Source organism: Pocillopora verrucosa, chromosome 3 (assembly GCF_036669915.1).
Source record: "Pocillopora verrucosa isolate sample1 chromosome 3, ASM3666991v2, whole genome shotgun sequence".
Taxonomy (NCBI): Eukaryota; Metazoa; Cnidaria; class Anthozoa; order Scleractinia; family Pocilloporidae; genus Pocillopora; species Pocillopora verrucosa.
Genome location: NC_089314.1, coordinates 960,815 through 979,756, shown reverse-complemented (window position 1 = coordinate 979,756; position 18,942 = coordinate 960,815). Strand labels below are relative to the sequence as shown.

Below are 18,942 nucleotides of genomic sequence, written 5' to 3'. Positions count from 1 at the left end.
GGATCAGTTTTTATCCTGTTGAAAAAAAACCACTTGAAACAGTTTCGTGGGACTAAACATCATCCTCTTTTACGATTAAAACGCAAATCACCTTAACGGATCTAAGCTTAGAGGACTCCAAACAGGAGATCTAAGTCTTTAATTTGCACAAATTAGCTGATATGGACAGCAGAAATGTCAAACTGACGGATTTGTTTGGAGATCTGGCCAAACAGAAGCTTGTCGATAAGTATTAGCTATTAAGACATCCTTCAGTTCCACAGAAAATTAGGAAAAAACAAATATTATAATTGCGAATTTTTAATTTAACGAAATTGTATATATCTTGTCAATCTTAGGGTAAGTTATGGTTCCCATTCCATATCTTTCTGATAATCAGTTTTAATCTTAACTCGGAAGCGTATCAGCGAAATTTAGCAAATTAATGCAATGTACTTATGGAGTGGTTCATTTATACTACACAGTACTGTGTAGTTAGTTCTGTCAACAGTAATAGATACTGCATTTGAGTCAACCAACAGACTTCCATATTCCATCATTATACGTGTTCGTTAAGTCTTCCGCTACGTGATCAAGTCATAACAGGCGACCACAGAGCTGGTTCACTGAAGTATGGAGCGAATTTCGTGAAAACCGGCGAAAAATCGGAAATGAAAAACCTTTCGAACAACGCATCGTCGGCACTTGCGCCATTAAACACTGTTCTGTCTAAACGAGAAGCTATTGTGTGGTGTTGTGCCTTTACAGTTTCATCTGCCATCATTATTACGGGAAATCTTCTTACTATTGCTCTCTTTACCATCAATAAAAGACTTCAGAAAAAACACTTCGTTCTTCTCATTAACATGGCCAGCGCTGATCTGATGTTAGGAGCTGTATCTCTTCCTGTCTTTATTTACTCAGTGGTCTGGAAAACGTATGAGCAAAGGCTAGAGGGAATGACAAGCACTTTCACAATTTTTCGTGGCGTTTCCACCATCTTTTACTCGCAAGCCTCAATTATTTTTGCAGCTTTCATCTCCGGTGAGAGAGTTTTCGCCACGTATTGGCCATTACGACACAGAGTGGTATCCTTGAAATCATATCGTAGCGTGTGTTATTCAGCATGGGCCTTAGTTCTCCTAAGTACAGCAATTCTTTCTCTACTAAGGATTTTGGTGTCTAGAGAAGCTTATTCCTGGCTCTGGGTGCAATTCACCGCCAGTTTGATAACCATAATATGTGGTTGTAACATCGGTGTTTGGAGAAAGTTCCAGAAAAGACGTTTTACTCAGAATGCGAGATCATCACAGAAAAGACAGTTGACGAAGACATTGTTGTTGATATCGCTGCTTGCTTTGCTGTCGTGGCTCCCAATAATTATTTTAAACATCTTCCAAACTGTTAATTATTCTGTGAATAAGAACATTTATTTTACGGCAGTGTTTTTGAATATTTCAAGTTGCTTTGTAAATCCGGTAACGTATTTTGTAAAAATTCACGAGTTCAGACAAGCACTCATCGCAAATTTCTACAAAAGAAAAACAATGCGTGGAGATACGTATGTTAGTGTTGGAAGAGACAGGGCTTTCTCAATCTTCTCAGTATTATCCAACGATTTTGTGGACGTTCTGGATACAAAATTGTAGACGAAGATTTTTCAGGGAAACACACTATGTAATAACACATAACTACAGTCTAAATTTAACGAAAAAACTGAACTCTCTAACCCTACTGTTTGTTGCAGTTTTGCACCTTTATAGGGCGATGTTATAACTCTTTATAACTAAAACAGAATTTGATTTCTGCTATTATTCCGTCGCCTTAAATTTTCTTACTTTAAAATAAAAAGCATTTCTCTCGGTCACGTATAATGTAAAAACCAACATATATATTAAAACCTTAACAAAAAGAAGACGTTATTACAAATTTTTTTCTTAATATTACGAATGACTCTTGAGAGTAAAAAACCTTGTAATATGTGTGTGTAACTCAGAACTTTTGTACTCTAGGTTCAATTAAACTATTAGTAGAATTCTATCTAAGGAAACTTAACCTTAAACTGTGTCAAAGGACCATTAGCGTATTGTCAGACTAGAATCCCAAGCCGGTGTCAGTAAACAGGTGGTCGCATTTCAATTTACACCTCTACGGCGACATAACCAACCAAAATTGTCAGGTGCGACAATACAGCCTCCATCTAGCAAAAGAGTTTCGGCTCGAATCATGATTTGTGCGCGAACAGTCTTCGGACAGCTCAAGGAAAATTTTGAGATTTGTCTCAAGTCTAAATTGAGATGGGAAAGCTTTCTGCAAATAGCAGGAAGGAAGAGAGTAATTTTAGAGAAGTCGCTCAAGGGAACGTTTTAAAGCGAACATCCTGTTTGTAAACGCTTTCGTCCTGTGTGCTAAATAAATATTAAGTTATTAGACTTGTACATTTGCATTAGACTTTATCCTCCGTTCCTAGAGGCACAAAGGGTCACAAAGATTTCCTCGAGCTTCTCTTTCGGAAACCGTCACCTCTAGAATCAAATAACGTCCACTGAAAAACATTATATTTTCCCGCCCAGTGGAGGTTATCGTCGAGTTCTCAGTGTTCCGCATGTCGCACTTTTCAACAAGCTAGTACAAGCTATAACCCACCCACTAATTTTCGCGCGGTTCTATTTACGTTGCTTGTTGCAAAATCACCGGATGGTTATCACGCAATAACCTCCGTCTACGCCGAAATTCGTCCTCCAATTATTTCCGTCGAAAAGAAACTAAGCCAACGGAATAAAGCCAGCTCAATAGTTTCACTTTTTCATCTTTATTACTTTACATGAAGACAAACGAACTACTTTTGACATTAAAAATATGTTCTCACACGCAGCTAAGGAGAATATAAAAAAAGTCAATTACATTTATGAAAAAATTTGCTTTCAACGCACGTTACGAAAATAAATATAAGGTTTGATAATAAATAAATCTCTCATTTGCCCTCGAAGCTTCGCTTCTCGGCCAAATATTCATATTTCGAACAATTCTCAGCTGCGGACATTATAAGCTAACGAACCAGCCGCCTGAAGGGTTTATTTATCAAGTGCCGCAACCATTGTAATTATGCATAGATTATCGTAAAATGCGTCGTTATTATATGGTGCCGCAGTACAAACATCCTGCAGCAAATTGAAATATGTTTCTTGACTCTTGCAACGCAGCATTATTCTACAAGGTGTGTATTTGTGGTTTCCCTCACCGATCACACCGACATATCAGAAGAACAAAGCGCGATATTTGACGATATTCGTTTGCATTGCTTTTACCAAGCACTGCATGTTTTGCGGCAAAGTTGAGATAGTCACAATTTGCGTCAAGATTTTGTTACAAATTGCGTAGACCAACGATCATCACAAGATGCTGAATTCTTTTTTCCAAGAACATTTGTCACACTTGCAACTTGTATCGATAATTATAATTATACTTACAATAATAGTAATAATAATAATGATGATAATTTTAAAAAAAACTTTAATCACTAAAAACATTTTCTATTATTATGATAAAATCCTTAAAAAATCGAAAAATACATTAAAATGTCTTGTAAAAATCTATGAAAAACTGACGAATACACGCTTCGTTTACGTTTACTTCTTGAACTTTAAAGAAGGATAAGATAATAAAAATAAATAATAAAATCTTGCTAGTTCGCTACCGATTCCAAAACCCCTACTAATCTTAGATGTGAGGTATATTAAACGCTGTAATCCTAAAATCTCGCTAGCTCCTAATCAATTTCAAAATCATTTTCTGTAATGCTCAGCGGAGCTCTTCGCGTACATCGTGAGCCTCTCATGCATAGCAGCGCAGACCTCAGGAGGGCGAATGAAACTTAAGTGCGAATCCATGACATTGTAGTACTGTAATTCTCTCCCTTCTTGGTTGATAAAAGTTCAAAGGACTCCATGAGACTTTGCATTCGGGTAACACATCCTGACATCAAAAAAGGCGGAGCCTTGTCGAGCTGGGCATCCGCTGCTCTGTTCGTACCAGGTGTCAGCACTTCTCCGTTTATCTCCTGAAGTACCGGTTCAATTTGAACATCATTGCACACCATCTTTAGCATTTCGGCTTCTAAATCACGCAACTCTTTATATCTTTGAATAATGAAGCCCCCACGTCTGCATACCATGGCGTGATCTACATCAAAAAAATATCCATACGCATAAGTAGACGGGGTGTCGCTTATATGCCGATCATATCTCAGATGAATGGCAAATAATAATAATAATAATAATAATAATAATAATAATTATTATTATTATTATTATAATTGTAATAACAATTATATATATATATATGTATACATACATAAAAATAATGACAATAATAATGGAAATGATAATGACAATAACAATGATAACAAAAGTGATAGTGGTGAGATAGAGAATGATAATGATCATAGTAATAGTGGTATTAGTGAAAATGACAGTGTAAATAACGTGTCCCTCAACAAAAATACCATCTGCATTGATTCGGCTTCAAGATCTTCTTGTCGAAATGCAGTTATAAACTCCATCTATGCGGAAGAGGTCGAGACTGCATGAGAGTACCCGCAATAGAAAACGTCCGTTGCAACGAGCGTTTGTTTTGGAAATCAGCTGCTATCCGTCTTTTAGGGTTCTACGTAATGGTGGGACGCTCTTATGGCGTGGAATTTGTAAATATCACACAAATCGGGGCTCTTCACCAGTTGTGTAATTAATGACATCTTCTATTTTTCGTAACAAAGTGCTATGGTCTGTTAGAACAAAGTAACTAAGTTCGATTGTTATAAAACAATGCCTTATCGATACCCTCTCTCTCTCTCTTTCTTTTTTTTTTGCTATACCCTCCCTTTAAAAAAAGCCTTTATACGGGCCCAAGTGGCCCATGGGGCCGGTGCTTAACTCCGGTTTTCTTAGCATGAAGCAGCAAGGAGTATTGCTACTCCCCCCTGGATGGGATGCTAGTCCATCGCAGGGTTACCCCCAGCACATTTGCTGGTTCCCATTTGTACACCTGGGTGAAGAGAAGCGCTGTGAGAGTAAAGTGTCTTGCCTAAGAACACAACACAATGACCTCGGCCAGGGCTCGAACCCGGACCACCCGATCCGGAGTCGAGCGCACTGACCATGAGGCCACCGCGCCTCCACATACCCTCTCTTTGGGGGGGCCAAAAACTAAAATCAACCCCTATTTTCATTCTTCCATTTCATTTTTCTTTTTTACCAAACTCAGTTTCTACACTGGTTGGTTCTTCTTTTTTTTTTCAATTTTTTCTTTCGAAAACTTGAAGCAGTCAGGGCTAGCCTCATTCCAAAGCCCAAATTTCTCCGTGGAATAAACTTAATGGAAATCACAGGGCCATTGTCTGGTCGACGCTCAATTAGCGTTTAACAGGTTGTAGAGCTGATAAATTTTGTAACGTTTTGCTACTGACACTGAAGTATGTTCCTCATGAATGATTTGTGTTAACTGTAGAAGCATTTTAGGCGTGCTTGTAGGCATGATGAATCCACTGGGGCTACTAAGCTATTTAAGATTTTGTAAGTTATGCAAGAGCCACTCGAAGGTATCCCTTTCAACTTTGCTCTTGTGTTCATTCATTACTGTATTTTCTTTATGATGCAACGCTCGCTGTATCCTGCATCAATAAACGAGATACCCGCTCCTGATGCTGTGTTTGTGTTTATTAAGATTTGTTACAAAATATTTTATAATCGTTTCGAGGTGATTAGAATATAATATGATTTTTGCTCCACATTCCGGATGAAGAAGCTGGTAATCGTCACGAACAGAAGCGAATAGTGTCCTAATAGGTTTGTACTTTAAGGACTGGTCAGTCACAGGACGGGTTCCTTCTGACTGCCTTGATCTTGGCCCTTCTCATGTAAGTACCCCGCTGCAATGCCCGTCCTTCCTTCCACTGCTTGTGTAACAGGAGTTTCACCAAGTCTCTGTTCTAGTCCCCTCCACGATCTTGATGCAAGGTACTCCGCTAAATCAGAGATTTTAGCAAGGATCAGTTTCTGATTAATGACGCATTACTTTACAATACGTGATGGATATTGTTTTCCATATTCCTTTTACCAATCGATAAAAATTCTTAACATTTTTAATCCCTACAAATCTTTGTAAAACATTGGTGCTGTGGAGACGTGTAGCTGGAGCTGGTTTAGCACCATATCACATCAGCTAAGAGAGCACGAATCGCGAGTTACGAGTGAGTGGAGGAAGTCGCTACTCCCACGCGCGATTCCCACTCTCCTCGTTTGCGCCCTGATCTCCGCTGGCCTAAAAACACAAAAGACACCCATTTTGTAGGCTAGAAAAGAAGAAACTGGCAAGAATAGTGAGTCTTCCTTGCATACCCTAATTCTCTCTTAAGACCAATCAACAAAATATTATAATAGGAGGGAAATAAGAAAAGAATTGAAGGCTCCTGGAGAAATTGTTAACATCTCATTAACGACAAGAATCAAGTCCAACCTGCAGAACTGTGGTGTTGAGTTGACAAACTTGTTTCCTGATTCCTCTCAACCAGTGACCTTGAAGAATTCCCTAATAATAATCATTTAAAATAAAACTTAACTTTGCATCCTCTGAACAGTCCGAATCATAAATAATATCAGCACCTTGGCTGTATTCAAAAAAACATTTACGAGTAAGATGTTCTAAAGATGTCGAAGATTGTAAGTCCCCATATTGACCCTTCTGCTTGAAAGTTTTCTATCGGTGGGTCTTTAGATAATAGCTGACAAACACACCTCTGTCCACTTCTGATGAACGATAAGTGGGTCTCAGATGTCCAGTCACTAGGGAGACATCTGGGATCTCACTGGATTCATCCATATTCTGTGGAGTAAACCAACTCGTGAGTAATTGTTCAAGATTGTCCACAACAACCAGTCTGTCTTCTAGCATGGGAAGAAAGGTACCTTACATCCCAGAATTCACACGGCGCCGGGGTCAAACAGCCTGATATTTTTTCGCCGATTTCTATTGACCAGCACATACTGAGAAAAAGAGACTCTTCGTAGTATTGTTAAAAGACAAAATTGGCATCTAGCAAGAATTTTCATTATAAGTGATTTTTGACTTATTTGAACGTGAAAATAAATGAAAATGATATAATAGCACAGACCAATCGGTAAAAATTATAATAAGCCAGTTAAACATTTCTTATTCCTTTTAGCGGTCTTATCTTACAGGTATAATTTAGCGCGCTCGACACCTCTCTTTTACTTAGAGGTGACTTTAGGCGTAAACATGCAGTACTTTTCATCTTCCGCACTGAATTTGTAATCAGATAACTTATACAGCTAGCACGTAGCTCTTCTAAGGGCGGTACCTTGGGTACGCCCTTTCTCCTTCGAACTTTGTGTTTATTCTGCTGTTATGCAACAGCCCTCAAGGACTATTTTCTCTTAAGATATCTTTTCAAGTATGATTTTAATTCTGTTCGTCAGTTTATTATAATTTTTATATTGTTTTTGTTTTACCCGAACTTGACCGTAAGACCAAGAGATTTAAGTTAGAAGGACATTTCGTGAAGCGTAAACATCGCGAAGGTATCTACTTAGTATGCGAACTCCGCTCTGCGTAGCTTAGCGTGATTTGCTGGTTAAGTGTGAAAGCATGACGAAGGTTAGAGATTGACAGCTCCGTAGATGTCGCCTTTATAAGCGGTGACCCACACTTTCCTAGAGAGATCGGAGCTAGTCCCCGTTGTAATAACTTGAGTAGTAAGAGTGAATAAAGAAAGAGACAACAAATTAACGAGTGTTAGGAGATTATTTCTGACAGTATATGATTTCCCAGTTTGCACTTTGAACAATTTTCAATTCGGTGTAGAAACACCAAAACCAAAGTAATCACTACGGCCATTTAGAAAAAAGGTTATCATTAGCCAAGAAAAACTGTTTGAAACCCAGGAAAATGCGAGTCATTAAGTCGCGATTGGTTTCAGTCTTGTTACTCACTAGTTGAGAGTGTGGTTAGAATTCTCTTTCCTCGACCAATCACAGATTGAAGTAAAGCAAACCCGAAGCAGTTGCCGATTTATGCGATACCACTTTATAAGACAATTGAGGGTCTTGCTTACCTCTTCTACATCTAGTTCAACTGAAGCACTGGCTCCTGTTTTTGTGAATAATAAAAAAAACTTTCCGATCATCTCCGGTAGCTAGGAATAATTTTGCTTACAACTTGCAAACCTCCACGTGCTATTTTGTAAGTTACCAAATGAAGGGTTTTTTCCTTGACAATTAAAGAAGAATCACCCTCTTCTCTTAAACATGCACCAGATGTTGCGATGCAGTATCTTTCAGTAACTTGCAGTGCTAACGATGAATATTTTTGCAAGCTAGAAGGAAAATTGCCCACTATTTTTGCGCGACTATAAATCAAATACTCCTGACTAAGGATTGCCAACCACAAAAAACTTCCTAATTATGATAACATTGTGGTGTCTTGAGATAAAAAAATAAAATCTCACTCCCACAAATCTCAAGCTATCTTGACTGACATCCAAGTCAAATTTAAATTCAAGATATCACTTTGCAAAGTAAAGAGGTACTATCTTTCATTAGTGATATGTAGATGTTGTTGGTACAATCTTAGACCGAAGACCAGTTCATTGTTTGTGTTAAATATAGAAATTAAAGCACTTGAAGTTTAAGTTGAAACCAGATTCTAAGTTTCAAACACAAACCTGGTAACAGTTCCCTAAAGTCTGTTATATAGTCTCCAGTCCACTCCCGAGTCCTGTGGATGAGAAACATGTCATACCATCTGTATTTTTACAAATACCAAAGAATTAAAAGAGACCCTTGTTTTGAGTTAATTAATTCATAATAAAGCAGAGGTTTCAGTATTATGATATTCTTATTAGTTGATGTGCGTTGAAATTGCCAGAACTTTCATTTAGCAAATGACTTCTGGGTCTAAATAAGTTTTCTTTTCACCAGTTTGTGATTGGTTTTAGAGAAAGTGTATGAAGAACAACCACCTCCTGGTTAGCTCAATTAGAGCGCTGGACTGTTGTGTGGGAGGTCGAGGGTTTGAGCCCCGACTGGACCAACACTCAAGGTCTTAAAATAACTGAGGAGAATGTCCTACCTTTCTATAATGTCAAGAAATGGATAGACATTCTAGTCTTCTCGGAAAAGGACAAATAAACCGTAGGCCCCATCTCCTGCTTCTATTAATTATTCAATTTGGTTAGGCAGGGGATGTTAAAGAACCCACTCACAAGATTACTGTGAAGTGGTTTGGCCTGTTTACTGGGAATTGTCATTGTTAACGCAGGATCCACTGCAATTGGCTAAAGCTGTAGTGGTCTCTCTGCCTGAGATAATTAGGCAAAGCTAAATAAATAAATTAAGAAGAATCTTTGAGTTTCCTCGCAGCTTTCTTTCACCACTTTCTTTTAATATATTATGAAAAAAAGTATCTTATTTTTCTTGACAGCATATGCAGGAATATAGAGATTTTCTCCAAAATGAAGAATAACCAGAAGAAAAAAGGGAATTGGAAATAAGTCTCTTGAATAACATGAATGCAAAATGTCATAAATCAATCACTTTTGAACATTTCAAAGAGGACCTTAAACCCTACGCACATTACTTCCTGAAGGCTGAGCCTATCATCTGTATAATGAAGTAAAGGCTTAAATCTTGTCATACCTCAAACAGGCTAATTCCATTTCAAAAGGAGTAACTATTGGTTTATAAAACTCCTGTAAGACATAATAATGATACAAATTTAACAAGAAATACTGAAAATTTTAATTACTTTAGCAGTTTTGAAAGACTTGAGGACTGAAAGAAGAGGATCAATAATTTTTGCTGTACCTGGGAGTCAATCAGGGTGTTTTCAGGGCATGCCACCAACACAAACACATCCACCTCCATAAAGTTGGCCATTTTTGCCACATTAAGCTTTCCCATGACAAACAAATAGGACTGAAATAAAATAGAGCATTATCATTATCACCACTCTAATTATGCTTGTTCATAATTGTAAACAATGTTATGATTCTGAAAAAAGGAATGGCTATGTGATGACTGAATTGATAGGACTCTGGGCTGTAGACTGACAGGTTGAAACTTGTAAGCCAGGGTGTTAGGTTCATTTTTTCTGTATGGTGTTCTTGGGTAAGATGAAATCAGTCCCACTGTACCAGTAAACTGTCAAGGAAACCTGGATACCCTGTGATGAACAGGCATCCGACCCAGAATAAATAACAAGACCCTCTGGTCACTATAAGTTAAAAAATATCAGAAAAATAAATGGACCCTTTCTCTTCCAATGTATAAATGTCAATTATCTAGTAACCATCTTCAACACAATGCTTTTAATTTCAGCTGTGAGAATTTGTCATTGAGTTTTTCAAATTATATCCCCTATATATCTGCAACACCAGACCAATAAATGTTAATATATCATATGGTTTTTCCTTTGCTCAATGTACATCCCAGGCAGAGGACTTTTCTTAAATTGTTTATTCACTCAAGAATTACTTACCTTTTTTCCTGCAAGCTTTATGACTTGCTTCAGTCTTTCAATAACTCTTAAGTAATCCGCTGAAAAACAAATCAAAATGTTTAAATCTTAAACTAATTTGGAAGGTACACAAAAGGTTCCAACCCATAATATATTAACTGTATACTATTCTATATGCTGTTTTAACACACTAAAATATCACTTAGCTGCTTTCTTGAATAATTATTTATTGCAAAGGCAGATGTTTAAATTAAAAGATACCAAATCAAAGTCTCCCCTGTGATTGTGTCTTCATTTTAACTACAATAATTTAAAATTTCAATAATTATGTACCATGGTTTCCAAGCCGAGTCACTCAAAACATAATTTTAATAACAAAGACTACCCTAGCTGCACAAATAAAGCTAGCTAATTATTAGTTGCTATCTTCAATATTTAACCATCATGATGATAACCTGAAGTCCTCTGTAATCATAAGTCAATCGCACTGTTACCTACCCACTCCTAATGTTCCCACCACTATTCCAACTACCTGTGCATCTTTGGCTCGTTGTATCATGTAATATCTGTGGACAGGAGACAATAAAATATAGGATTTCTTGATGGACAGTGAAAGCATATGTAAGAACAGTTTCATTTAAGCTCAAATGCTATCCCAATGAATCTTTTGAAAGCCAGAATTTATCATTTACCTTTTCATTAGTGCTTTATTCACATTCAGAGTCTCTTTTCTGCCAATATTGGTGCAAGGATCATATGAATAGAACTATCAGAGGAAAGAGTGGTTCTTATATTAATACTGAAGAGGAGCTTGAGTCAGCATAGAGTTTACTGTATCACAAGTAATTGATGATTTTGGGGGCTGAGGTGGAAGGGAGGGGAAGATAACTTGATCGTCAAAGTTGATAATGGTAAGTAAGAAAGTCACAAGATCAATAAAATCCTTTAGGGATTCAGGATCCATAGTCTTTTACATTTAAGACAGGGGTGTATATCAGCTGAATATTCAGTGAGACTTTTCTAGAGTCTCTCTTTCCCCAGGAGTGCTGGCCAGAGTGTAAAGAGAAATGTAAGGCTAGACTCTCATTTCAGCTGTTTACTCCTCTCCTTGATGCTCTGAGAAGGATTAGAGGAGTTCAAGTAGGAGTGTAGACTCATGTCCCAAACAGTGGCTGGCAGTTTACCCCAATGAGAGAATGAGCCAGCAAATTCCGATGGGAGGGAAGGCTGTGAAAGACAGTTTCTCCTATGTAGCCTTTGTTTCCATAAATTCATTGTAAGTGATACCTGACATTTGTTGAAAGTCATCATCAAATTCTGCAAACACAAACTTTCACCACCAATGTAAAATACAGCAAAGTCCTCCAACTGTGTATCAGCAGGAAGACTAAATTCACGTCCAAACCTGATAATAGAAAAAAATTAAATTAGCCCCAACCATGCTTGAGAATACTACAGTTACGAATGTCAATGTAGAGCAGGGTTGTTCCCAGACAAAATTCAGGGTCATCGGTAACAGCAACAAACTGATTTATTTCCATGTAGTTGACTTCTTGACTTTACAGCACTAAGCTTCTTCACACTTCTCTCTCTTTTGAACAAAACTATCGCTCTTATATACATAAAGTCCAAGGATCTAGAAACTTCTCTAAAGAACTAAATTTAGTAGTACAGCTCGTTTGTGTTCAGTCGCAACTAGACTGACTGAACACAAATGAGCAATGAGGAAAGGCTGCCAATGTCAACAATCACATTGCTGAACATCACCGACTTACGAACCACACTATTGACTGGGACTCTGCGCAATGCCTAACCTACAGCACTAACTACTTTCAACGACTGACCCTGGAAAGCTGGTTTACTAACTTGGAACAGACTCCCCTCAATAGGTGTCAACCACTACCAGCACCATACAAACGACTCATCCACAACATTAACATTACAAATGAACCGAATAGAACAACCTAAATTCACTAATGGATCCAAACCGACCAATCACAACTGACCTACGCCACTTGAGTTTTACAGCCAATAACATCATGGCAAAACTGACCAATCAGTGTACACAAACTGGACTAAGTACATTCAACTGACAACAACCTTTCAATGGACTCTGATGATGACTTTCGCTCAGGTTGTCGAAACGTCAGTCACCACTACTGACAACAGTCCTTCTCAGGACTACACTCACCCGAACAATCAAACTACACTATTACATAAATTTAGTAGATTAACATGGTTTCTAAACTTAAATAATTAAATAAGAAATAGAATGTTCTAGAATGTTCTCATACCAGAAGGTCACATCTGGATGACTTCTGGTTCTAGACTGTTCTATAGAATGTTCTAGGACTTAACTTAGACAATTCTTTGTAACAACTATAGTAGAGGACTCTTTATTTCTACAATAGAGGTCTTTCAACCAGATATGTTTTTCATGACTGTGGACTAAAAGCTTTATCTTAAAGAAAAGTTGAAACCAGAAGCATGCCCTGGGGCAAATACAGAAAAGAATTCTCATATATTCTTGAATTTTGCAATGGAAGTTTATCTTTCTGTGCCAAAGTCCTTCTGGGAAAGTTTTCCTTTTGACAAATCATCACTTTTAACTCACCTACAAAAATAACCATTTTTATCATGCTGGACATTCCCATGTTCTTCAAGTGAAGTCATTTCAACATCTGTTTGCAAAGGTTCAGCTGATAATGGTGTTTCTTCCATTGTTTTGCCTTGGGAATTGAACTCATCAGCAGTTTGCTTATTACCTTGAGATAGTTCCCCTTCTTGATCAAATGTGGAGCAGATGAGCTTTGTGAATACCACATTAGGGTAATTCCTTTTGATATAATTCTGCAATTCTTCTAATAAATTAAACAGGAAAAAACCCCAGCCATAAGCCTATAGTATCACCTAAATCCCTTAACTCCCAGAACCTGAGAGCAAATTCTTCCAAAAGATGACAACATGACATGGTGTGTAGACTTATAAACTAGACTCTAAATTTACCACATATTTACAAACATACTTTATTGGCTCATCCCCATGGGGCTTTTCAGAGTCAATATTACATTACAAACATAAAGTGCTTGAAAATCTAAACTGGCAGGAGGTAGACCAGTTAGCTATTTACACAGTGCGGCTGAAGAGTTGAACTCAGGGCAATCAAGAACAAATCCAGTGAGTAGCAGGGTGGATGGTTTAAGTCCAGGACCACCAGATTACAAGTCCAGCACCCTGATCACTTGGCCACACCACATCCATTTGGTGATGCTGTTTCCACACAATATTTCAGGTGATGATCATACATTTTCCTTACCCATACAATGACTGTACACCACATCACAAAACACAATCACTTTGACTTCAGTGTCTGGAAATAATTGTCCAAATTGTTCCAAGCAACTCTGACCATTGATTGGCCATTTACCAAAAACATGCAACACAGGAAGTCGCCGAGTCCTGTTCACAGACACAAAATGAACCATTAATTTCTTTCGTTTATGAGAATTTTTGTTGGAGATGGAATGCTTCTTTCAAGGGGGGCTACTTAAGCTTTAAATCAGGCCAAACAAAAGTTTTTCATAATATTCTTTTAACACCTCAAATACATAATTATTTAAATCTTGCTATATTTTATTTAGAATCTTTGTCACAACAACAAGCCCCATGTCACTGAAAACAAACAACAACTTAATTAAAAAAAGGCAACTTAAGTCAGTGTGCTAGCCATCAAGTTACTATACATTTCAGCCATGATAGTAGGATAATTTCAGGTTATGCACCTAGCAGTTTTATTTCATTTACTTACTGGCTTAAACAAGCTCTGCCATAATGAATGATAAGATCTGCCTCAATGTGTTCTGCAGCAACTTCATCAACACAGCAACTAAAGCCAAAAACAAATAATCAAATAATTACTGTGCAAAGGCATAAAATATTCTTAGCACAGTATGCATGAAAAAAATAAGTGACTTTTCTTCTGTTTTTCTTGCTGAACTATTCAATTCCCAAGATCCGATTTTTAGTTTCTTTTCTACATGTTAAAAATTTTGTTATAAATTAGGCAAGGGAAGCTTAAGGTCTCATTCATTGTCACTATCTGGCTTACACTTGTTAACAAGCTTACAGTTCTTCTGTTGTCTGCACACCATACTCTTTTACACTAAGCTTCCTGTGGAAGATTGCACAGTTGGTATATCCCAAAGTAATCATCTCGTGATGTGAAGTAATTGGCAACAAGGATGCAAACATGTGGGACAAATCTATCTGAAATTACTTTAAAAACCTGTGGGAAACTAATGATTATACATCACTGTTTGTCATCCAGTCTATCCTCCAGTTTGTTACTACAACAAGAGGAAAAAGTTGAGGTATACAAAGCAACTAATTTACCTTCCATATGAGGTATCAGCTAACACAAACACTTTCTTTCCAGTGAACTTTTCAATCAATGAAGAAACAGCAGCTGAATCGGTTAACAGTGAGTCTGGAAACTGGAGTGCAATCTGAAAACATGAAATTCTGTGTATTGTACACTGAGTTTTTTCTGTAATATGGCATGTGCATCTTAGCTTGTAATATGATGTACAACTATTGCAATAATAATAAAAATGAAAATAATAACAATAATGATGATGATGATGATGATGATGATGATGATGATGATGAAGACAATGATAAAAATTTACTTGTAAATTGAACCAGATGATGAAAATTGAGGAAAACACATAAAATAAAATAAAAATATGTCCATGGCCAGTTTCTTGCAGCAAACTCTCCAAAACGCCCCCAAAAAAACAACGGATCAAAAGGGGGAGGAACTAAATCAGACTGACTCCTGACAGCGAATATCATTATTGTGATCAAATTGTTTTTACTTCTTGTTGATGTAATTTTCAGACACGACTTGGAAAGTACTAAGATCAACAAGAGATCATCATTTACTCAGCTGAGAATGCTCGTTAAAAAGAGTCAACGAAAAAAATAAAAATGGAAAAAAAATAAATGAAGAAGTGAGCAAGGGCGTGTTAACTTAATTTGTTTGGGACACAAACACGCAAGTGGCCTCAGACCTGAGGAAGAGACTTACCTTTTGAAAGCCAAGACTCTTTATAACATCCGTGCACCTCGAAATTTCATAAAATTCTTCTTTGTTATTTTTACTACAAACAGTATCATTAGTAACATTCACTGTCCTTTCTATGACTTCTTTTTCACCACCACTAAACTGTAACGCAGATAAACTAGCTGAGTCCGCCATTTTGGTTTTAGTCTATTACACCACACACCTATCATTTTGGAAAACATACCACTGACCTAATCTGAATCAGACGGCCATATCGAAGGTCGCTTAGTTTCGCCTAGTTGTAGGTAGCGTACCATAGGTAGCATTCTTCACAACACATTGGACATGCAACCATGCAATGATTTGTCAATCGAGCACACGACTTGAAACCAATTTTCACAAGATTCTTTAAAAATACGGCATTCTTCTTTAATGTAATCAGGTTTCTTAGCAAGTCACGCGATCCCATGAGAAGAGCGCGACTTTATCACCAAAGGCACAATTACTGAGAATTGTTTTTCAAAAGTCTTCAGGTTTCAATTTTTAAGAGGCACTTTTCACGATTTCTCATGTTCATGTGTAACGCATTGTTATCTTATCTCAGCAGGCGACTGTTCTTAAAAAAAAACTTTGCATGACTTTCTGTTTGAATTTCGAATTGTTAACTAAAAGTCACGGAAGAATCGTTAGACTTTAAAGAAAATCAACAAACATTTCAAGCTTTGACATATCAAGCAAGCATCGCTTGTAATAAAGAAGCTCTTGTGTGTGCTCTAATTGTTTTGAACTCGATGTTTCAGTGATCTTTTACTTGAGTAGAGCAAAAAAAAAAAAAAAAACAAATCGTTCCGTTCCAGATAGAGCTCAAATTAACGGAAAATCATGCATGATTCGAAATGGTATAGAACCGATCAAGAAATGTTGCACGTAACCAAGAGGGTTGGAAATGGAAAATCACAAAACAATTTCGAGCAAACGAATTCTAAAAAATTGTGAGTCGCTCGAGTTCTTAAGCTGTCTTGAAAATACTCTTTCTCATTACCTTTAAAACGAAAGAAACTTGATGATAAAATTGCTCGATCAGACAGCTTTATGCCAAGCAAGTGAAGTGCACCTGAGATCCTCTCGCTGTCTGTTGACAGTAAATGGGCAGAACGCAGACCCTGATCTAATCAGTGATCCTTGACAACACGAGATCACAAGATCCTCTATGAATTTTGAAGTGTTGTGTCAAGAGCTTTGTCGTTCTCATCGTCTACAGACTTTTTTAGGTTAAATAAAAAAGTTAAAGCTCTTATTCCCGGCTTTGTTCCTAATATTTCCCTCAATTAACCTCGTGTTTGCTGCAAAAAAATGACGACTCTTCAAATAAATGAAGAAGGGGGCTGTTCGTAAAAGACAAGAAAAGAGCGGAACTATGCGAAGAACTTAAGCATGTCAACGCTTACACTGACAGAATTCTGAAGTAGTGCATAAATCATCATTCTCGAATGGTAATGAAAATCATTCATCGCGAAAACTCATGTTGCGAGACAATTTGCAAAAATTTGCAAGTCATTCCTGAGTTTCAGTCCATTGTGTTCTCGCCTTCTTCTTATCAGAGCAACGCCGATTTCCCGACTAACTCTTCCCTCCCCTCCCCCCCCTAAATTGACCACATTTTCGAAGGGGGTTAAGTGCAGGTTGGGCAAGTGTCCCCTTTCACTCCCACTTGTAACTGATCGCAGGGAGTGAAAATAACAGAGTGAGCACAACAATTCGCGACAGCTGAGAGATTTTGAGGTTTAATATTTACTTTGACAGGAGCCCAAGTAATGGGCTCCTGTTGTGACAATGATACATTGCAAATGATTTCTTCTTTAGGTCATTGAGCCTATACTTTATCATCTTTGATTTCCCCCTGGTTTAATAAAAATTATAGTTGCTCTTTTCGTGCATGTAAAATATGGCAATCAATAGAAGCAATAGAAGATATATGCATTGTTCACCACGCTTGCTCGGTCAATGTGGCTGGGTTATTGGCCGAATTCTTTTTTACGTTCAATGGACCAAAAGGAGATCGAGTTTCATAGAAACACCGAAAAAAAAAGAAAAAAAAGGAAGGAGGCCAAAATCCCCCATCTTGACCGAACAAGTTTGGACAACAACATGGCCAAAAAAATCGCTTTAATAAGAATCAAGAATGACTTGTTTCTTTCAAGAAAGCCACCTGTGTTTATAGTACAGTAAATCCATGTGAGTCTTTTATGTTTTCTTTGTATTGACTGTCTTCTGCCACTTTTTGCGACTCCCCTGATCGCCGGCATTGTCCGAAAGTTGCGAGCTTTGTAAGACCGCTCCACGCAATTATCTTCTTGCGCGGGATCGAAGCGGGCAGTACCGAGCGGGCAAGCTGGCCCACATTGCCCGCTCAGGTAGCCAATCAGAACATAGCATTTACTTCGTTTTGCCCACGGACGCTGCCAGCTATATAACAAATGGAAATATATAACGAGGAGACGAGCCACCCGAGGGGACAGAGTAATGTCAAGAGAGGATAAAGTTTATGCTTCATTCTCTCTTGGTAATGCCTAGATCTGGAGCTGGCCTCTCTCAAGACTGTGTTAATTCAGCAGTTTGCATAGAGGCTCATTTTCACACGTAAAAGCAGAATTTTACCGTCAAGCTGATCGTGGGTAGGGTTATCCGTTCACAAGAAGAGAATATTGATATTCTCTTGTTGACGAGAAACTGTAATTTTTTCCATATAACGCGCGCAAGAAAAAAAGAAACGTCTTATATGTTTCTCTCAAACTCGTAGCGTCATAACTTTATCTCCCACTATTCATCACTTCATGAACTTAAGACATTGGCAATTTTTCAAAAGGGGAATTATAGCCGTTCATAATTACTGACCGGTTTTACAGGGTATTAAGTTGCCAGTCTGTAATATCCGGATAATGGCGCACGAAAGATGTGATATCATGAGCATCACTTTATCTTACAAATGATTAGTACTTTAAACCAAAATCGACCAGTTCAGCTGTAAATGAGAGACTTTTAAAATCTGTTTTTACTAGTAACGAAGTTGTTCGGCGAATCTAAAATTCGATTAGAGTAATAATAATGAAAAAGCCAGCTTAATGTTCGTCCAACTGGCACCTGTCTGTCACCTGTTGAATGCAGTCTGTTGGTTCAGTAATGAATTATTCTTCAGTATTCAACAGGTACCGATCAACAACTCTATAATTCATTACTAGTCCTGCTGAGTAGAGATCCGTGTTATATGCAGGTAGACAATTCGTATTCCGCTGCGATTCCATTTGTGGCGCAGCCACAAGAAAACAGCTTTCAAATTGGTGTATCATTTGTTAGCACATCGGCTGATT

At 37.6% G+C, this 18,942-nt stretch overlaps 1 protein-coding gene across 1 annotated transcript; it reads right to left on the bottom strand.

Annotated features, from left to right (window-relative positions):
- Positions 1-5,675: 5,675 nt before the first annotated feature.
- On the bottom strand, positions 5,676-15,769 carry LOC131769629 (2-(3-amino-3-carboxypropyl)histidine synthase subunit 2). The gene is made up of 16 exons (XM_059085357.2): positions 15,599-15,769; positions 14,902-15,014; positions 14,318-14,395; positions 13,826-13,968; positions 13,124-13,370; positions 11,797-11,914; positions 11,202-11,275; positions 11,008-11,075; positions 10,531-10,589; positions 9,858-9,968; positions 9,690-9,742; positions 8,717-8,769; positions 8,108-8,142; positions 6,771-6,858; positions 6,493-6,564; positions 5,676-6,001 (listed from the first exon to the last, which is right to left on the bottom strand). Exons 1-16 carry the CDS (start codon positions 15,767-15,769, stop codon positions 5,847-5,849), a joined length of 1,638 nt encoding a protein of 545 aa, XP_058941340.2. The 3' UTR covers positions 5,676-5,846.
- Positions 15,770-18,942: the final 3,173 nt, after the last annotated feature.

Bases quoted from the DNA above. Each gene is read 5' to 3' on its own strand.
- LOC131769629 (XM_059085357.2), bottom strand. From the start codon at position 15,769: ATGGCGGACTCAGCTAGTTTATCTGCGTTACAGTTTAGTGGTGGTGAA. The intron at 10,590-11,007 runs GTAGGTAACAGT...TTTGTTTTTCAG, and splicing joins GGTGGGAACATTAGGAGTGG to CGGATTACTTAAGAGTTATT. The intron at 6,002-6,492 runs GTTGGACTTGAT...TCTCTGATTTAG, and splicing joins TCAACACCACAGTTCTGCAG to CGGAGTACCTTGCATCAAGA.